The sequence below is a fragment of the Rhagoletis pomonella genome, unplaced genomic scaffold (assembly GCF_013731165.1).
Source record: "Rhagoletis pomonella isolate Grant_MI unplaced genomic scaffold, Rhpom_1.0 Rhpom_scaffold_02126, whole genome shotgun sequence".
Lineage (NCBI taxonomy): Eukaryota > Metazoa > Arthropoda > Insecta > Diptera > Tephritidae > Rhagoletis > Rhagoletis pomonella.
The window spans coordinates 13,311-33,470 of record NW_023460680.1 but is presented as its reverse complement, the minus strand read 5'-3'; the positions used below and the strand labels follow the sequence as shown (position 1 = coordinate 33,470).

Here is a 20,160-nt window from a genome sequence, read left to right as displayed (position 1 = left end):
TTGGAAAATCATCAGAAAATGGTAAGCCATAGTGAAGGAAATGGTTGGAAAACTAAAATTTATATATTGCCATAAAAAGTGAAGATGTCGGATAATTGCGATGAAGCACTTGAGCATACAAAAGAGTGCGTGTGGGAGTGTGCGTGTGTAACAAGCAATTGTATACACTTGCTATCTCTTTTACACAACACTTGTTTACGTCTGCATTTGCATTGGACGTTGCAAAATGGCAAGAAATGAATCCTGTGAGAAATAGGCTGTCAAACAGAGGTGAAAGAAATATAAAATTGTTAAAAGAAACAAAAAAATCCACAATTGGAACAAGTGGGTTGCTGAGGCGCAATTTCAAATAGTATTAAATTATATAATACTGCGAATTTAATTACTTTAAAACAAAAAAGAATTCTATGCCGTAGTGATCATTTCATGTGTTGCAGTAGTAACACATATTTATTTAAATTTATTTATTTAATCAAATGCAATATAAATCTTTACTGATTTTAAAGCATAAGAGCTTAAATGCTACCTAAAGTAAGCAAGAATTTTACGTAGTTGATTTTCGGAAATCCCAAATAAAATAAAACATGGCACAGTATGTTGTAGATCAATAGTTAACCATAATCTTTAAGAGTAAAATAATTTTAAAGGAATAATATACAAGTTTCTGGTTAGAAACAGTAAGCGTGAAATTTCATCCGCTTACGGATTCCATTTTCTGATGTTATTAGGACACGTCTAGGTGGTAGAAGTTATAACTGCTATTTCGGTGTGGTCATCTCGAAATTAGCAGCTAAAACTATTTTCAGGTTGTCAATAACTTAACAAAGACAACTAAAATTTGTTGTGAATCATAAACGAAAAAATAGTTTAGTTGAGTTGTAATCATGGTGTATTAAACAAGGTGTAATTGACAACTTAGGTCGGCTCTCTTTTAAGGTTATATTATGCCCAAAAATATAAACAAACGGTTGACAATTTTCATTTCAAATAAAATTATTTTTCAATTTGACTATAGGGTGGTTCTTCTGGGGGCAATGTCAAATTCAATTACACTTTGTTAAATACATTTTGTTGTAATATAATAGGGGCATAATTTTCAAAATTATCCTTGAATGCAAAGTACAGTATTAAGAACATCGGAACTGGCAGAAATTCGCCTAACACAATTCTGCAGTGTGTGCCCGTACATAGAGGAGCGACAGTTGGCAGACTTTTTAGTTTGGGCGCAATCGCGGTTGCAACCTGTTAGCCGATTGCACTAAGAATTATTATTTACATATAAAAAATAACATTAGTACTGCAGTGTTAAGTTGGTCTGCTGGGATTCAAAAGAGCCCGACTAAATTTTTGGCTGATAATCCGGGAGAATATTTCGGTTAATTTGTTGACATCAGTCCGAACAGCATCAAGTATTCAAACGGCATAGAATTTTTTTGAACAAATCATGCTAACGTCTTAGGGTTTGATATGTTATTTATTTCATCTGACAAAAGTTTTACAAAAGCTCACATAAAATGTATAACAAGGAAATTGTACAGTAGGGATTGTCGCATTGATATAATGGGAGTAGAGAGGGCCGCCCAGTTTTTAAGTCATTCGTAGTTAACTCCTTCCTGAGAGGGCAGCTTTCGGCCGCGCTTCAAAAGAGAAACCTTCATCAGTAAAAACTCCTTTCTACGTATTTCCTAAATTATGACAGTAATTTAATAAATTCTGTTTATGAAAACCCAACCTTGTTTCATAAAAAAAAATCCTTATAAGACGGATGATTCCGTATTAGTAAAAGATTCAACTAAGCAAAAGAGCACTTCACAAATTTTAAATACTTTTAAATTAAAACTATTTGGAAGTACTTTACCAGGAGCGTTTTTTGAAATATTCCTATTAAAAATGGGAAAAGTACTACTCCAACTAAATGCAACCATATGACTCAGTAAAGAGAAAACATAGTGTTACGATTATCCTCGAAACCTTGAGGGATTACCCAAATATACTCGGGCTCGTATCGCTGGATTGTTAAATAAATGCTAACGATGACCAAATTGTAGTACAATTAACTTTATTGTACAACAAACAATTTACAATACTTGCTAATACAGTAAAAACACTTTACAATACTTGTTAAAGCAATAACAACGCTTTACTACTTGTTAACACAATTAAACTTATAGCTTGCTTATTCGCAACTCAATTCTCCGCTCACTTTACTTGTAGCTTGCTGACTTGTAACTGTCCCAACTCCGCTGTGTCGTGGCTCTTATATACCTGCGCTCACACTTATGGCAACTCTAGAACGTTCTGAAGTTTATCGCTCATTCTCTTTCTCTCGCTGTTCGCAGTGTTCATCCAACTTGACGTTTCTCTTTGTGGAACATTCTACGTCATTCCTCGAACATTCTGCCTATTTCTCGTTGTTCGCTTTGTGTTGCCGCAGTATTCGCCACACTGCCCTCCACCTAAGTCTGATCGTCCCGATCAGACACACTTGCTGCTCCAACCGCTGCAAGTCTTTCCAAGTGGACCACTTTCATCTTGGTCCTCGGTCTCCCCATTGTCTGGATTCGATGCACTGCGTCCTTCAGCCGCTTGTCAATCTTCGAATCTTTCCGGTCACGTCTTTGCTTAAAGGTGAAGCTTTTCTTCTTCTGTGACATGTACAACCGCAATGCGTTACTGGACATTGCTTCCGGCTTATCTCCGGGAGTGCACCATCTCACATGATCGTGCTTCTGCCGGCCACTGGTGGTGACCAGACCATGTCTCTTCTCGTGGGCACCCTTTTCGCCAGATCTATGCTGCATCCTCTGTCCATGACACCGAGGCTCCTGCCTTCGTGCTGCACTGCCTTTAGCACATCTTGCTAAATCCGGTTCCTCACGCTGAAACTTGCCCAGTGTTTCCGCATCTCGCTCTTTCGCCGGCGTCAACCTCATTGACCGGACATGTATAACCTCATCCTTGGCTTCCGACTTAACTGCTCGCCTTTGCCGGCCACCTTTTCTGGGACACTTCAAAGCGCGGCTACTGTTTCCACAGCCGCTTCCATTTCCGGCCACCGGCGTATCACCATTGCAACGTGATTCAGTGGCTTTCCTCCTTCCGGAAACACTGCCTGGCTCGCCATGACCACTTCCTTGTTGCGACCTCTTGTTCACTGAGCTGGCGGAACCGTCACGCTTTTCCTGTATCGGTGAACCACTTCCTTCTCCTGACGAAACCATTTCGTCTCCATCACTGTAAACCTCTTCCCAACTAACCACTTCCTTTTCTGGTGGAATCTTCGGCACTTCCTCTAAGACCAACCGTCTGCTGAAGCACTGGTTGTCGTAACCAACCCTAAGTGGCACTTTCCTGTCGCCATAGGTTAGGATCATTCCCTGGAGGTCAATCTTCATGCCTTGCCCAAGTAGGAAATCCACGCCGATGATGACTTCATCCACAATGTCTGCGACAATAAACTTCGTGTACGAGGCCAACCCGTCGATTATTACCTCGCATAGTACTTCTCCTAACACTTGGGTTCGCTCACCAGTTGCAGTCTGCAGCTTTGCTCCAGGTAGTGGCTTCACATAAAAAGTAGTCACATCAGGTCGAATAATGGAATGTGACGCTCCAGTATCCACTGTCAGCACTCGCTCCTGCCCATTCACACATCCACCAATAGTGAGGTTGCTAGCATTCCGGCCAATTTGTGAGACGGAGATTATGGGCCCTTCAACTTCTGGAGCCAGCACGCGGCCCTTCCTGCTGGCACGTTTTAGTTTAACGACTGATTTGAGTTGGATTCGTCTCCCTCAGCCCTGCGTTTACGTACTGCTGAACTGTTTGACCTGTTGGAACCCGTCATACATTCGCGTGCGAAGTGGCCTGGTTTTCCGCAGCTAAAACATTTTCTAGCACCATCCTTCCTCTCGGTTGCACCAGGAGTATTCTTCCCTGCCATCGACTTGAGTGTTTTCAGGATCTCGTTCATCACGTCAGGTGTTTCCACTTCTACTCGATGGGCTTTGTAGGCTGGTCTACTTAGGAGCGCTGCCGTTTCACGTGTCTGAGCATACGAGACCGTTTCAGCAAATGTTGGCTTTGGATTTGCATACGTCTCGCGCTTGGTATACACGTCCCGCATTCCGTTGATGAACCTCTGGATTTTTACTCTTTCGAGGTGCTCACCAGATGCATCTCCAATTGCCAAATGAGCCAACCTTTCAACCTCGGAGGCGAATTCCTGTAGAGTCTCATTGGATTTCTGGCAGCGATTTTCCAGCTCCATCTGGTAAATCTGTCTCCTGTGTTCGCTACCATAACGTCTTTCCACTGCACCCATTAACGCATCGTAACTGTTCCTTTCACAATCAGGAATAGTCTGCAAGATTTCCGCTGCAGGTCCTTTTAATGCAACGAACAGTGCAGCGGATTTATCCTCCATGCTCCAGTGATTTGCTGTGGCTGTCTTCTCAAACTGGAGCTTAAAGACTTGGAAAGGAATCGTGCCGTCAAAGGATGGAGTCTTTACCTTGGGCGCGCTGGTCGAAGAAGGTGGGCGATTCAACTGCATATCTCGAAGGCGACCTTCCAACTCTTCTACCTTAGCCTCGACTTTCTCCTGAATTAGCTCTTCGATTTTATCTTGTCGTTCCTCGATTTTATCCTGTCTCTCTCTGAGTTCTGCGTTATCTTTAAATAAATTCTCTTGTAGCTGAGTAATCTTTTCATCTAGCTGCGATGACATGTACGTTTTCTGTGCTTCCAGCTGCGAGGACATGCGTGTTTCCTGCACTTGCAGCTGGGATGAAATCTGTGATATGGCACCCAACAACATGTTCATGTCTATAGCCGTTGACGCACAAGGAGCCTTTCCCTGCTCTTCAAGCTTCGCTGATGTCTGCTGCACATCCTTCGACGAACAAGCAGCCTCATCCTTCTGTTCATCCTTTGCGGATGCATCGTCGGATTTACCCTGGAAGTCGTATTTGTCCACGTCGATGCCTTCAGCTTCCATAGCCTCCCGCAAACGGGATAATAATTCCACTTTTCTTCCGGAGGTTGCTAAATTTCGTTTCTCCAACTCCTGCTTGAGTTCCTCAATCTTTAGATCCTGAATTTTTGCCATTTTCAGTAGTTTATCCTTCGGGATTTATTTAACAATCCCACTTCTGACACCGCAGTATTCGCCACAATAGCATCGTGAACTTTATTTTATGTCGTTCTTCGTCCACTACACAGCGATTTTACGTCGTTGCAGTGAAAATTTGTGTTTTTTCTCATACCTTGATAATAGGATAAAGTGCATTCGAACGACAAGTATTAAGTGTATCTAAAGTTAAATTCGTATTGAACAAGCTTTAAATGTACTTCTAATATGTAAAATTTTGATATTGAAAAATTAGAGGTATAAAAAAAAAACAATTGGAAAATTTTCCCGAACTACGCGAACCGCATACGCGGTAGAGTGAATGGTTGCATCTCGCTTGTGTAAATGTAAATTTTGCTTATTTAGCGAACGTAGACATATATCGCATAAGTAGCATAAGTGCGAGAGTGAAAGTGCGATATGGGAAATTTGAGAAAGAGACCGAAGAGAGAGAAAATATAATGGTAGTGGAGGGCGCCAAAAACTTGAATAAAAATCTGAATAGAAAGAACGCAACAAAAATAAACAAGAAAATTGTAGAAAAATTATTTCAACATAATTTGCAAGACGTTTAGTGGTATGAAATCGCAACATATATTTATTCGGACTAAAGTTTCACAGTAGATGATATAGTTAATTATTCATGGACTTGGTAAAGAGAATTAAAAAGATATAATTGTTACGAATGAGAAGATGTAAACAGTGAATAAATAAGAAAGCAGTACCACAGCAACATAACGTGAAACCGATAAGCAAAACATAAGCAGGTGAGAAGCCGGCAGTTCCTCACGCCTTTGAATGTAAACAAATATGTAGTGAGATAAACATAATCCATCTATGTACATACTTTAAAATTATTTGAAAACATAGATTTTTTATATAAAAATGCGAGCTCGTTCGTATTAGGTATTTATATACAAATACAACAAAGTATTGGCACAGCAAATTTTTTACAATATATGCAACAATTTTTATTCCAATATTTTTCGCCAATTTTGTATAAAAATATGGTTCATCCTACAATAAAAAACATAAAAATTTAATTCTTAAACTTTGTCAACTTTTAATTTTTGCAATTTTTTTACGCACACCATACAAAAAATTTTTTTCGAAAATACTTTATATCGTCGCTCGAATAAAGAAACAGTGTAAATGCCACATACACTATTATTCGATAATTGCACCATTGGATAGACAATCCTTTAATCTATTAGAAAAATGGCTCACTAATTTATTCCCGAAAAACGAAATTGTATTTGTATGGTTTGTAATGGTTTATAAAAACTTCCAATTCGTTTTTTCTCAAAACAATACTTTTCATGTTACACTATTTCATTATTCCAGCGACGATATGGAAAAAATGCAAAACACCTTCCAGAAAAATTTCTCAAAAATCAATGCGATTTTTTACTAACTCCGAACTTGCATTTTTTTTATTAGAATTTAATGAGCAAGCAAGTGTCTGTTCGGGTGTTCATGCCTGTGGCTCCCTACTAGGAATTGCTTGTAGAGCATCGTGTTGTGATCCTTTACATCCAGCCGCTGTCCGAAGTGCAGTGTTTTGGGTCGGCAACAGCTTTATCTACTGCGCCCTACTAGTTCCACCACACTGGCGCTGCCTAATTTAAAACCGGCTGGCCAATTGCCTTGTATATTGCCAGCAACGTTTCTTTGACTTTGTCCCAAGTACTGCGGGCTAGGACTTGAGGACCTTGTTGCGGCTTTGTACTTGATTGACGATTGCGTTTGCATGCGCAGAGAAGGAGAGCAGAATGTCGAAGGTTACTCCCAAGTATTTTGGGGTTATTCACCGTCGGAATTGGTGTGTCATCGACGTGAATGCCCAGCGGTAGTCTGACCTCTGTCGTCCAGGTGGTGAACAAGGTCGCAGAGGATTTTGTAGGCCAGAGGGTTAGGCTCCTTCAGTCAAGAAGCGAGAAAGCTCGGAGAGATACCCATTTACTTTCGCGCATAAGTCATCAAATCCATTCCCAGACGCCATGATCAAACAATCGTCAGCGTAAGAGACAATCGAGACTCCCTCGGGTGGTTGAGAGAGCTTAAAAATATAATGGTTAAAAAGTAATGGGGAAAGGACACCACCCTGTGGGACCACCTGTTTTATTTTTCTTGGTTTGCTAGATTTGTCTCTAAACATTACTGACGAGTGTCTTCGAGCAGCGTGGAGTGGCTGACTGTATCAAACGCCTTTTTGATAGATCCAACGCTACTAGGATAGTTCTCTCACAGGGGTGGTCGTGGTTTAGGCCACGTGTTATCTGAGTTTTTATAGCGTTAAGTGCTGTTGTTGTACTCTGCACTTTACGGAAACCATGGTGATGCTTTGCCGGGGTCAGGTGGTTCGCAAAATACGGAAATAGCAAGGCATCTATTGTTTTCGCTACCAGGGGAAGGAGTGTTACTGGGCAAAAAGACTCTCCTTTGTTGGCTGGTTTCTCCGGTTTGAGCAGTGGGACCACTGTCCCCTTCTTCCAGATATCTGGAATGATGAGAGTGGCCATTGACAGGGTGATAATCTTGGCTAATTAGTTTACTCCCGCGGCACCCAAATTTTACAGCGTCTCCGTTGTTGTTGTTGTTGGCAGTTGTTGCATATATAAACATTTTTAACGGTTGCGAATAGCGATAAAATAATTTAACACTTCTTTCGAATTGCAACATTTTTATTTTTGACGGTAAAATATGTTTTGTCGACATATGCTATTTTGTATGTCCGTGAAAGATAGACTTAAGTTTTTTTGTCAATATGTACATACATAACTCATGAACAAAATCTATTTTTGTAAAAAATCAACGGATCTTTTTAGCCGCGTCAAACTTGTTTTTTATACTAAAATTTAAGGGCTAATTAAATTTTTTTTAGAATTCCAATTACAAGGTATTTTGATGAAAATTTGTCAAGTTTTTAACAGATTCCAAAAAAGGAGGAGGTTATCGATTCGTCGGAATATATATGACCAAGTCTGTTTTGTTTTTTGTTTAAAAATTACTTGTATTTTTTTAAATTTCGTACAAACAATAAATTCAAATAAAATTAAATGGGGAAAGTAAGTGTTCAAACTCGTCCACACATCCATTTGATCGCACATCACTTAATATGCTAATGAACAAACAAAAGAAAACATATTCAAAACTGGAAAATTTTTGGGATGCTATTTTTGTTGTCGACACTGGGTCGTATGCATAAAAACAAAGCAAGTGCCTTTGCTTAAAATTTCGTACCTTTCACTTAAATTTATTTGAACAGATCGAGTAAAAGGTCTGAAATTTAAAGAAAAAGCATTTGCGAAGGTTTTATGCATATTGCTAACTATGTATTTTTGAAAAAAAAAAAAATCATAAAAACTTATTTTTTTCGCTTTTAGATAAACTACTTTGTACTTTCCCAGTAAAAGTAACTAAAATGGAAATTGAAAGAAGGGCGGTGAAGTCGTCAAAGTGTGACGAACATACAGGAATATCAAATGCACCAGCAACGTCAACACGTTCAATAGAAGTTTCCGAAATTAATTTCACAGAAACTGGCAGCAAAGATCAAAATAAAAGATCCGCAAATATTGAAACCGTACCTACAGCCGGAAACACCAAAAAACTACAGCAAAACCCAATAGCCGGAAGCAATATAAAAACAATGAAGAAGAGCGAAGGTGTCTTGGATTCTTCCCCTAAATCAGAAGTTGCTTTACCTAAAGCGTTAAATGTTAATGCTGATACCGGGATTAACGATGAGAATGATAAAAGCTCTAAATCATTTCCCACAACAGTTAAAGCACCACAAACAGCTAATCTAAATAAAAACCTTACCGAAGATAACACCAAGAATACTGATAAAGACGGCGCTGCTGCCATAGTGTCAAATAGAGGTGGCAATTCTAAAGTTTTAAATACGTTAGTATCGGTAGACGATTCGCTGGATGCCGACGAAGACGACGGAAGCCAGAAAGATATTGTATCCATTGGCGACGATGATGCTGTCAACAGTATTTCCCCTTCAACACAGTCCCAAACTCCCCCACCCAATCAACAAACAACAAAAAAAGCAACAAATGCATCGATCGTTGCGGCCATGGGTGTAGCGGCTTCGGTGGTTGTTGCCGCTGCTGGTATTAGCGCTGCCATTCCAGACACAATTTTGTCACCACCCAAGTCAGAAACTCAAACGGACGACGCTAATACGGCCACTTCATCATCATCACCAGCATCTGATTCTCAGCTATCTCCGATGACTGCCTCAGTTTCGGCCACGGGTACCACAGCGCTAACCCCAACAACACCACCAGAAGCACCAGATATAGCTGCAACTGCAGCTGCAGATAAAGTCACTAGCGCTGCTACCAGCACTGGATCAACACCATCGAAGGCAGCATCCAAGAGGGCTGCATCGGGTAGTGCGGCTAGTGGCGGTGACAGTAGTAACGTTGTTGGTAAACGCGTGGTACAACCCATTAATGTTGTTGCCAACGGCACTATGCCCAAGTCAAGTGGGAAACCGCAAATGTCAGCAATGAATAAAAAGTTAAAGGAGAAAACTACGCGCACCCCAAGGCAACGCAAACAGAAGTCAACCGTGCCGATATACGAAAGCGAGGTATTATTGAACTTATTGTAGGTAATTTAAAAAATTTGGAAGTCATTCATGCTATTTAATTTTAGATAAGCGACAATAAAACTGGTATTAAATTGTGTATAAAGAAATCAGATTCGTCAGGAAATTTGGTGGCATCCGCAGGTGCGCCCACACCGCCCATTACTGGCAAGCCGACTTCAACATCAGCAACAAATGCACCGAAGCAAACGCGTAAACGTTCACGTAAATCGAAGTCAAAGGCAAAGGTTGATAGCGACGAGAGTGAATATGAGGTAACACCGGGAAAGCGTGGAAAGAATAGAGGCGGTAATGGAGAACGACAGAAGAAAGTTTCATTTACTAGCGTGGAAGAACAAGGTGAGAAACACCGCGCATCCATCGAACAGGGCGACTGGGGCGCTCGAATACCACAGGAAATATTATATAAGGTATGGATTTAAAAGAGAATTTATGAACGTTTATTTGAAAGGTAATTATTGTTATGTAGATTTTCGCAATTCTAATCGACCGTGAGGGCAGTTTGCCAACTCTTTGTCGGCTTGGACGCGTTTGTACACTGTGGCGAAATGTTTCTTTAACACCGTCATTGTGGAAGAGCATGGACTTATCCACATGGATAAAGGACAAGTATCGCACAGAGCTCAAGCTGAAATGGTTCGTAGACAACCGTTGCAGCGAATGTACGGAATTAAATGTTGGTAAGTATTCCAAAGTATGTAAAAAGATATTATTAAAATTATGATTATTCCTCTTTCTTAGCTAATTGGAAAATGTCAGATATAAATTGTTTTTTAAATAAGTTAACAGTTGGATGTCCCAACCTAACCAGCATTACTTTGTCTGGCTGGAAAGGTTTAACGTCAGATCATTTGGCATATCTAACTGAAAACATGCAAAAGCTAGAGCGAATTGATTTGAGCTCCATCAATGTAAGTTTAAAATGCTGTTAATTCAATTTTTGGCAGCAAACATTGATCGTATATTCTCATTACAATATAGGTGGAAATTAATGCAAGCAAGAGTGCAGTTGGCCCACAATCGCTGTGCAGTGCATTGAAAACAATGAACGGTCGCTTAACGCATCTGTATTTGGCACATAATCGGCTGGCCGGAATTCCCCATGTAATCAAGACATTAGCGGTAAGCACAAAGCTGAGAATCTTTATAGAAAAACTTTTTATGACACAAGATGTATCATATTTAAATTAAATTTTATTCTTATATATTTATAATTATTAATTTTTCAGAGCGATTGTCCGAACTTGGTGAATTTAGATCTCTCCAATGTGACTACGCAAGCAATTTCACATAGTATCATTCACATCGAGAAGCTCCAGCACGGTTGTCCTAAGTTGAAGGTACTGCGTGTGACCAATTCACATGTATTATGGAGCAATGCAACTTTGCAGGAAACGGTAAGCACAAGCGTGTAATAAATGTATTGTTTTTTATATATGTATATATTAATTTCTCACTTGGGTGCATTAGATGGATTCGCCTGGTTTCCCCGATCTCGAGGAGCTTTCCGTGGCAGCTTTATCTGAGGAAAGTCGCATCTTAGGCGATGACCATTTGCAGCGCATATTGAAAACCAGCTCAAAATTGAAACTATTGGATGTGCGCGGTTGTGCGCGACTCACACACGAAAGTCTCATACGTTTACCTGCGTGGGATATCAAGCATTTATTTTTGTCCTTCTGCTCAGTGACGCGTGATGTTGGGTAAGCATTGCGAAAAAAGTTTGCCTCTTGATAATATCATATTTATGTGTGTTAATTTTTTAAGCTCCGGTCTCGAGCTTATAGCTTCAAAGTGGGCGCATAGTCTCATCGAGTTGGACTTGGCCTGGGCGAATGTGCAACAGCCATTGGATAACGCATTACGTGCATTGGCGGAAAAGGGCAGCGAGTCGCCTCTAGCGTAGGTTCAATGCTAAGCAATGTAGGTAATACAGATTAAAGATACTAATAGATTTATTTTATTTTCAGCCATTTGAATCTCTGTGGTTCATCGGTTTCAGATGAGGCAGTTAAAGAGATTCTTGCAAATTGTGCGCATATGAGTTCAATAAATTTGTCATCGTGTCGCGGTCTGCCGCGTGGTGTCAAGCGTCTCATACAAGGACAACAAGAATTACAAGAGCTGCGTGAAGTGCTCAAGGTGCAGATGAAAGTCAAGTTGCCTGCACAAATCAAGCAAGAACAGGAAGAGGAGGAGCGCCGACAGCGTGCGGAACAAAGTGGTGCATCGGCTGTTGATGGTGATAGTGGTGGTGGTGGTGGTGGCGGAGGAGATGACGGTGGTGGTGCAAAGATTCAATCCAATTGATATTAAAGCAGCGCGGCATATGTTTAATTTTTCACATCAATGCAAACGGAAAAAAAACCTACACTAACACAGAATAAATCAGTTATTAATGCAAAAAAAAAACAAACAAAATTAATTCGTAGTTTAAATTTAAAAAAATTAACACAATTGAGAACTTCAAATAAAACTAGATTTAAAAATTATGATGAGCATGTTGAGTTTATTTGTTAACGTACTCAAGGCGAAAATAATATCTGTCTCAAAAAAGGCAAGCCGGCTGCTTGTTGCGCGCCGCGGTATAAAAGTATGTGCAGAAATTTATCTGCTGCTGGTGGCAGAAAGATATTGATTTTATGCATTTTAGCCTTAATTATCTGAGCATAAATTTCTTGTAATGAATTTGATTGTGCATCACATAGATTGCTTCCAAATTTAACACGAAATTTTTGTAAATATTAAGTTATTTGGCATTAATTTAATTAAGATTTTTTTGCACATACTATAACATATGTTGTATGTATTTTAAGTAAGGCTTTAAGTCAGATAAATGCGCCTGCTAACTGAAATTTCTTAATTCCTTCACCGCACGATTTTATAGTATACCTACGCAAACGCAAAGCACTCACTCGAGACATTAATGTCCGTGCTAGCATAAGTTTTTTTTTTGTAATTTTGACACTAATTGCGAAAAATTCACTTTAGTTTATTATTTTAAAATAAGAAATTTGAATTTAAACTAAAGGTAAATAACCAGCCTTAGAAAAAAGGTTTTAAATAAACAGACATTTTATTGAAAACTACAAATACACACAAACGCTTGTTGTAGAAAAAGAACCAATTCAATTATGTATAAAAAATAAATCGGACAAAATTAAGAATTCCTTTAATGTCGATAAAATAACTGTGTAAAATCAGTCAGTTTTATTCTATTTTTAAATTTCAATCATACTATTATACATAATTTTAATTATTTTATATTTTATATATAAAAACGTTTGCAAAGTTTAATATTAAATGAAATCAATAAACAGATAATGTTTACAAAATGTCAATTGGGATAATGTCTTTGTTTGAAAATTCTCCAACCAATAATATAATGAAAGGATGTCTATTAAACTGTTGTTTAAGCAAAGATTTAAAGGTAGCAATATTATCTTAATAAAAATAATCAGCTCTATTATTGTTTTCGACAAAGACGTTGTCGTAACTTTACCATCGATATCATTTTTTATCAACACCATAATGATATTGATTGATTGGAAAGGTCTATTTTATATATACCACCAAAACCGGCAAAAAACGCAGTTTCGAAAAAAAAGTGTTGGTTAAGGCCTTTATGAATTAAGGATGTCGTTACCATGTTCACTTGTAAAATAATTTCGTTAAAATACTGGACCTAAATTAAGGCGTTTGATATCGAAAGTAATTGAAACGATTTTTGATTTTCAGATAACGGCATTCGATAGTGAGTGCTCTTTGTCAATTTAAATTGTAATGGGGTTCTCTGCAGCTGCAATTTCGTTCTATTCGAAACGAGTAATCACTCGATCACGAATGCCGCTATTTGGGCTCTATATTCTTTCAGAACCAAAAGCTATTTTTAATTTAATAAAACATCCTTAAAATATATTTTGAAAAAAAAAAAAAACAGAACCGAAACGTCCATTTTACAATACAGTAAAATTGGCAGCAACAATAACGGTAGGGGAGGGGACAGCTTTGCAAACCGTGCAATCCGTGCACCGCGCAAGGGCTTTGCAAGACTTCGAGAATACCCCTATTGTATTTTTCGCGCCATTTAAATGTTGGAAATTAACCTTGGACTATCACAGCAAACTATCCAATTCTGTACGAAAAGCTAACTTGTCTAGGAAACCACAAAAGCCAGAGTTTCAAATTATGATTGATATCGACGATGGCAAACATAAGAAGGCTGAGGCTTTAATAGGAACTGGAACGCAAGCTCTGAACCGCGATTGTATTTGAATGAGAAGTGAGCAGAAATACACTCGGGAGGCTTGCCTTTGGTCGGAAACTGGCAAGGAGAATTAAAACTTTTCACGAGTTGCACCCTTTTTTGCACTGCGAGAGTAACGATACTTTTTCCAAATTCAGTGTAAATGATTGGAGTTTCACCTATACAGCCAAAATATTTTCGCAATTGTGCGTCCATTTGCTTTTTTTTTTTAGTTTAAAATAATGGAGTAAAAAATAATCTTAGGTTAGATAAGAAAAATCCATATTGATGTAGGGTTTTAACTTTGCATATTTTAAGTGTCTTGGCATGCATGCATATGCAAATTTAAAAAATTGAATAATTTTTAGTAAACAAAAATATTTTGTCCGAAATTAAAGCGTAGATACATAGATGCTTTTGCAGTCCAACCACCAAAAAAATAAAATTAAAAAAAAAAAATGTCCGAGGGTTTGACAGTATTACATTCATACAAACATAAATGCTGATGTGTTTTTTTTTGTTAATTATAAAGATTTGGAAGTGTTGCAAGATAAAAAAAATGCAATTATTCACAAGTAAAACCCGAAAATCTTGAATTTGTAAATAATAATAATATTAATAGATTGGCGCTTACATATATGTTAGTGTTTGGCCGAGCTTATCCTTCGATTTGTGGTGTGCGCCTTTTGATGTTGTCTCACACAAAGGGGAGGGATCTACAATTTTACGCCGACTCCGAACGGCGATTGTATTTTTATAAGAAGCTGTTTTTCATGGCAGAAATACACTTGGAGGTTTGCCATTGCCTGCCGAGGGGCGACCGCTGTTAAGAAAAAACCTTTATTCTACATTGTTTTGCGTTGTTTGACCAGGGGTTAAACCCAGGCGATGCGGAGTGGAAGCGCGCACTGCTTACCACGCCACCACAGCGGCCGCCTGTAAATTTGTAAATAAGCTAATGATTTAATGCAAATACACGCATAGTATAATTTTCCAAATTTAACCCACGCTTTGCTTTTCCAATTTTATGATTAATTTATGTATGTATACACAAGCAACAATTATATAAATAATGAAAATTGTTAAACATTAATATTAAAATTGAATAAGCAATTAAAATGGAAAATACATAATATTTAATTGAAATAAATGATACATTTTAAATACAATTATGTTTTTCGTTTTATTAAGAAAAAAATGCGTAAATGTATGTACATACGTTTATATGTATATATCAGGGATGTTGCGAATATTCGCATTATTTTGCACATTCGCAATCGACATTCGCATTCGCATCAAATGATACGAATAGTTTTGTGAATGCGAATGTGTACATGGGCAGAGAGTCCACTCTAATATTGTTGAAATGGCTTCAAAGTTTGTCTAACCAGGGTGCGGGCAATAACCGGTGTTTGACTTCAGGCGCTAAACGGTTAAGTATTATATCAAGCAAATTGATAGGCCTTCAGCAAGTACTTTTTCTTCAAAATAAAACTCGTATCTTGTGTCCTATATTCACGGCATTACCACCATTCGCCAATGTCTTACGCGATTATTTCACTTACTTTTTAGCATTTTTATTCGCTGAATTCCAGTTAAACTTAAACATTTACACGTGAACGTATGCGCTAAAATTAATGCAGTACAATTTTTATACATAAACAAAGTATATATAAAAAAAATTGTTAAAATAAGGGGTATGAGGTATGTAACTTAATCAAATATTTCAATTGACCATTGTAGTTTAATGATGTTTTGCTGCTCTAAATTATAGTACATACCACTATTTTATTTTATTTTTCTGTTTTTTTTTTACTGGGTTTGTGTTTATTTATTGCTTTTTACTTCTTGGGGGTACTTGCCGGATTAGTTGTTGAGCCAGCCGCTCCAGCAGCTGCCGCTGGTGACATACAATTTCCATCGGGATATCGCTTCTGGAACTGTGTTATTAACTCTGGATCGACCAAGCGTATACCGTCCAATTGATTGCCCAAAGTAATCCAATTCGGTTGCACGTTGTGTGGTCGGCCAAAAAGTTCTATTTTACGTGTGCCTGGACTAAGACGTTCAATGATGCCGTATATTTCATCGGGTTTATGTGAGGTGGCGCGCACTTCTGCAACAATAACATCGCAATCGAGACCGCGATTGAGATTTTTCGGATTACCTTTCATGCCAACCAGACAATGTTCTTTGCCATGATTCAACCAATGGCCTGTACGACCTGTGCGTATGATGCGTTGCAATTGATTTGTTTTTACCCAAATGAGCTCGTCAACGCGTTCATAACTTTGTTTCATAGGGAAATGGAGAGCAAATATATGTAAATAGCATATTCACAGTAAAATAAATATTACCTACCCCCAGAGCTTTAGGCACTCCCGTCCTAATTCCATAGCGCGACCAGTTACCCACAAGAAAATAAGTCCATCATCTTGCAACGCTGGTACGCCTAACTGCCGCATCTCATCATCGGACATTGTGCCTTTAATCAAACATATTAATTTATCAAATACGTAGGGCAAACATTTTGGAAATTTAAATTTCCTTAACTCACCATAAGGCAATTCCATGTGTATATCCCACGGTGGATCGGCCATAACAACGGCGAATTTGCCGAGTACTGTCATGTCTAGATAACGCAAATCACATTGTATCCACTGCGGGGGATAGAGTGTTACGCTGGGATCAATGCTTCGTTTGATGCAAAGTTTAGTCTTAACATCGACTGGCTTGTTAGTGTTTATATTCGGTATCGTGTCGACTTCGTAATGCACATACCTACAAAAACCGACAAAAATGCATTCGTTTAATTTGACTTAATTCTCAAACAGCGCCCATACTTGCATGTCGCCATGTGAAAACACGTATTTAAAAAACTGCAGTCGCCGAGTGATTCGTCGGTGTGCGATTGGATGATTTTCTTAAAATGCAATTTTGTGCAAGTATCTAATGTCTCTAAAAGTTCATCCGACGATTGTTCCGAATCAACTTCGCCGTCCTTTAAGTTATCCGATACAATTTCGCCATCTTCCGCATCCGATTCTGCAGCCTTGGCATCGTTTTTCTCTTCCTTCGCGCTGGTGTTGCCATTACTATCCGATGTTGCATTTGCATCGTCCATATTTGTTGTTTCCTCGTTATTTTTTTGGACTCCTTCCAAATCGAGAATCGCTTTCCTGGCATTCTCTAATTTGTGATCCCGCTTTTTTTTGGCTGCCATTTCCGCAGTGGCTTGTTGCGCTTTAAGGCACTCCACTTTTGTGCCATGTGGACAAAATTCCATAACCTGCGCCCCACCATGTGATTTGAATTTTTCTGCAACAGAGCGTTCCTTGGCAGTGGGCTTGGTTAATAATTCGAGTATTTCCTCGCCAACTTGTTTGCTTTGCTTCTCGCGCGTTGATGGCATCGAGAGGAGGGACTAAGGTGTCAGTGTATAGAAATTAGTTAATATATGTATATATATAAATAGAGATGCTTAGTTCGCAGACCATTATATCATCAGATGCATCCGAACCGCCGATAGTCGTCTCTTTTCGCGCATTCGGTGCTGCATTAGCTTCCGCCTTCACCATCTTATTAAGATTACAGTCCTCATTCTCGGCATCATCCGTTTCGACTAGAACGTTTGTGATTTCAGTAGCTATCGTAAAACGTATACAAATTCTATAAATATGTACCTACATTTGCGTTTCAGCTCTTCCTTGATACCCACATAACTGTCATTTATCAGTTCTTTATATAGACCTAACACGATGTTAGTTTCTACAGAAATCACTTCGCAGCCCACATCCTTTCCGATGGTAACACTTTTGATATTGACTGCTCCTTGCTCGGCCAATTTGTTTAGGGTGTAATTAATTACTTGCTGTGCAGGTGCTTTATCCAAAAATGTAGCCACTTTTTCCAACAATTGTGTAGATATTATTGGAAGCACAAGTGTGCTGGAGGAGAGTGCCTGCAAAACCGCTTTCTCTGCTTCGGCATCCGTCTCTGGCGAACAATGGTTACAGGTAAACTACTTTGTTAAGCTATGAATGGCACGCTACTGTTCGAAACATACCTAATTCTAATGGTGGATTCGGTGAATCCTTGGCTGTATCAACAACGTTATTTGGCGACGAAGACAGCAAACCGGCACGCTCTTTCTTCCGTTTCTCCAACTTTTCTCGCAGTGTATTACGTTTGGTCTTTACTGCTTTTATTTCATCCCAAGCATCAGCCATCGTATAACAGGAATGCAACAGAACCCTGTTTTCTAGGCGCCTAATAGCAACAAATCAATGAATCGACAAAAATATTTAATCTGGTGTAAAAATAAAACAACTTTTGCTATTCAGATGCTTCTTCTGGGAATGCGAATATTCACGGTGCTCAGAATACGAGCCGGGCTGTGTATGTAGACACAAGAAGAAGAAGCATAAAAACAAAAAAAATTACTGACCGACGAACAAAAACAAAAACAAAAACAACTAAAAATTACTTAATTGGTGGAAAATTTGATAAACTCCATAATAAAATGTTTGGTTGCAATCCAAAGGATTACGATTTGAAAGTGGAACTGTCACGCGCCTTCAATGGCATTGGCACAGTTTACTTGGCCCAATACTTGCCCAACGGGCAGCATATCGCCGTAAAAAAGTATCGCATGGATAAGGCCAGCAAAGAAGAAAGCATCCTGGCTGGCGATGAACTACTTATCATGCGTCAGTTCCATCATCCCAACATACATACTTTCCATACATCGTTTGTATATGGAAACGAACTCTTCCAGGTAGCGCCATTAATGTGCTTTGGTAGCTGTAAGGACACAATCGCCAACTGCTTTCGTGCAGGTGAGGGAATGATGATAATTTAATAATACATTATTATTTCATATTTTAATTTTGAATGTCACACCAGGATTTCCCGAAATATTTGTTGCTCTTATAATGCGTGATGTTCTCACTGGTCTCGAGTATCTGCATCGACGTGGTTACATTCATCGCTCCATTCGAGCGAGCCATATATTGCTTAATCAAACGAAAGCTGTGTTGTGTGGCTTTCGTGAGTGCACCAGCATTGTAGCGCATGGTGAACGTATCGGCGCATTACATAAGCTGGCTCCATGCAGTGCACGTAGTCTTAATTGGTTAGCACCAGAAGTGCTGGAACAGAATATAATCGGCTACACGGAGAAATCTGATATTTATTCAGTTGGTATAACATGCTGCGAACTGGCGAATGGAGTAGAGCCTTTCGCCGATGCTCAACCGACATTTATGTTCACCGAAAAAGTGCGTGGTAATGTGCCAACATTATTGGATCGCTCGACATGTCCGGCAAGTGAAGAGATGATTGGTAAGTGCTGCATAAATATTTTCACTTTTTTTGTTCAAACGTTTCTTACAGAAATAGTTGCTAGCACGGATTCAGACTCAATAAGGCAAGCACAGCAAATCTACTGCCAACGAGTTTTCTCTGATGAGTTTCATCAGATGACGGAAATTTGTATGGAAAAAAGACCGTCCAGCCGTTGGTCAGCACTGCAGCTGCTCAACCATTCCTTCTTTAAACAATGCCGACACACAAGCATATTGGACCAGTTACAACGTTTTGGCTTAGAGACGAAAGACTATTCGCAATTGCGAGGTATGGCTCTTGAATTTTGTTTTCCGATTTGTTAGAAATTGTTTATTTTTTTGTTTCTAGACGAGAGTCTGGGTCTGTCCAGCGATTTGAGCGAAATGAATGTAAACAGTAATGATTGGGACTGGGACTTTTAAATTAACTGGTTTCAGTTTATTCGAGACATCTTGTCGTGAGTGTTTATAAGCGCATGTACGTACATATGTGCACAATTATTAGGAGTTATACAATATACATAAATTGCATTTTTTAGTTTCATAATAAATTTAATTTTATGTACTTACGCAACACCTCTAAGAGAGAATACCATAGACTATCAAATAAAACGTTTTTAAATTTGGTAAAAAGACGATGCAGAAATAAAAGTATTGATTTCAATAAAGCGAAGAAGAGTTTGTTGCCTCGCAAGTAGAAACTAACACCTTTCCTGCCTTGAGTGCATTACGCTTGCAATGGAAATAAAACTTATTTTGCTGCTTTCCTATCATCATACTTTATTATGTGGAAGATTGAATTTCTTAAACT

At 38.8% G+C, this 20,160-nt stretch overlaps 3 protein-coding genes across 3 annotated transcripts; 2 read left to right on the top strand and 1 right to left on the bottom strand.

Annotated features, from left to right (window-relative positions):
• The first annotated feature begins 6 nt into the window (after positions 1 to 6).
• LOC118753140 (F-box/LRR-repeat protein 17-like) lies at positions 7 to 12,170 on the top strand. The gene is made up of 10 exons (XM_036488007.1): positions 7 to 21; positions 8,518 to 9,740; positions 9,806 to 10,168; positions 10,228 to 10,438; positions 10,500 to 10,669; positions 10,740 to 10,880; positions 10,988 to 11,155; positions 11,229 to 11,461; positions 11,526 to 11,660; positions 11,729 to 12,170. Exons 2-10 carry the CDS (start codon positions 8,556 to 8,558, stop codon positions 12,066 to 12,068), a joined length of 2,946 nt encoding a protein of 981 aa, XP_036343900.1. The 5' UTR covers positions 7 to 21; positions 8,518 to 8,555; the 3' UTR covers positions 12,069 to 12,170.
• Positions 12,171 to 15,506: 3,336 nt separating this feature from the next.
• On the bottom strand, positions 15,507 to 18,314 carry LOC118753137 (N6-adenosine-methyltransferase MT-A70-like protein). Its single transcript, XM_036487999.1, has 7 exons — positions 18,071 to 18,314; positions 17,692 to 18,000; positions 17,499 to 17,626; positions 16,848 to 17,428; positions 16,562 to 16,785; positions 16,366 to 16,489; positions 15,507 to 16,293 (listed from the first exon to the last, which is right to left on the bottom strand). Exons 1-7 carry the CDS (start codon positions 18,231 to 18,233, stop codon positions 15,846 to 15,848), a joined length of 1,977 nt encoding a protein of 658 aa, XP_036343892.1. The 5' UTR covers positions 18,234 to 18,314; the 3' UTR covers positions 15,507 to 15,845.
• Positions 18,315 to 18,452: 138 nt separating this feature from the next.
• On the top strand, positions 18,453 to 20,066 carry LOC118753139 (putative serine/threonine-protein kinase STE20-like). Its single transcript, XM_036488006.1, has 4 exons — positions 18,453 to 18,842; positions 18,910 to 19,347; positions 19,399 to 19,638; positions 19,699 to 20,066. Exons 1-4 carry the CDS (start codon positions 18,527 to 18,529, stop codon positions 19,770 to 19,772), a joined length of 1,068 nt encoding a protein of 355 aa, XP_036343899.1. The 5' UTR covers positions 18,453 to 18,526; the 3' UTR covers positions 19,773 to 20,066.
• The last annotated feature ends 94 nt before the right edge of the window (positions 20,067 to 20,160 follow it).

What these genes read in the sequence shown, in the direction of transcription:
- LOC118753140 (XM_036488007.1), top strand. Translation starts at nt 8,556, where the DNA reads ATGGAAATTGAAAGAAGGGCGGTGAAGTCGTCAAAGTGTGACGAACAT. An exon ending in ATGCAACTTTGCAGGAAACG is followed by an intron (nt 11,156 to 11,228) that starts GTAAGCACAAGC and finishes TGGGTGCATTAG; the next exon opens with ATGGATTCGCCTGGTTTCCC. An exon ending in GGCAGCGAGTCGCCTCTAGC is followed by an intron (nt 11,661 to 11,728) that starts GTAGGTTCAATG and finishes TTTTATTTTCAG; the next exon opens with CCATTTGAATCTCTGTGGTT.
- LOC118753139 (XM_036488006.1), top strand. Translation starts at nt 18,527, where the DNA reads ATGTTTGGTTGCAATCCAAAGGATTACGATTTGAAAGTGGAACTGTCA. An exon ending in GGCAAGTGAAGAGATGATTG is followed by an intron (nt 19,348 to 19,398) that starts GTAAGTGCTGCA and finishes CGTTTCTTACAG; the next exon opens with AAATAGTTGCTAGCACGGAT. An exon ending in AGACTATTCGCAATTGCGAG is followed by an intron (nt 19,639 to 19,698) that starts GTATGGCTCTTG and finishes TTTTGTTTCTAG; the next exon opens with ACGAGAGTCTGGGTCTGTCC.
- LOC118753137 (XM_036487999.1), bottom strand. Translation starts at nt 18,233, where the DNA reads ATGGCTGATGCTTGGGATGAAATAAAAGCAGTAAAGACCAAACGTAAT. An exon ending in GGAAGAGCTGAAACGCAAAT is followed by an intron (nt 17,627 to 17,691) that starts GTAGGTACATAT and finishes CAAACGTTCTAG; the next exon opens with TCGAAACGGATGATGCCGAG. An exon ending in GAGTGCCTAAAGCTCTGGGG is followed by an intron (nt 16,294 to 16,365) that starts GTAGGTAATATT and finishes TATGAAACAAAG; the next exon opens with TTATGAACGCGTTGACGAGC.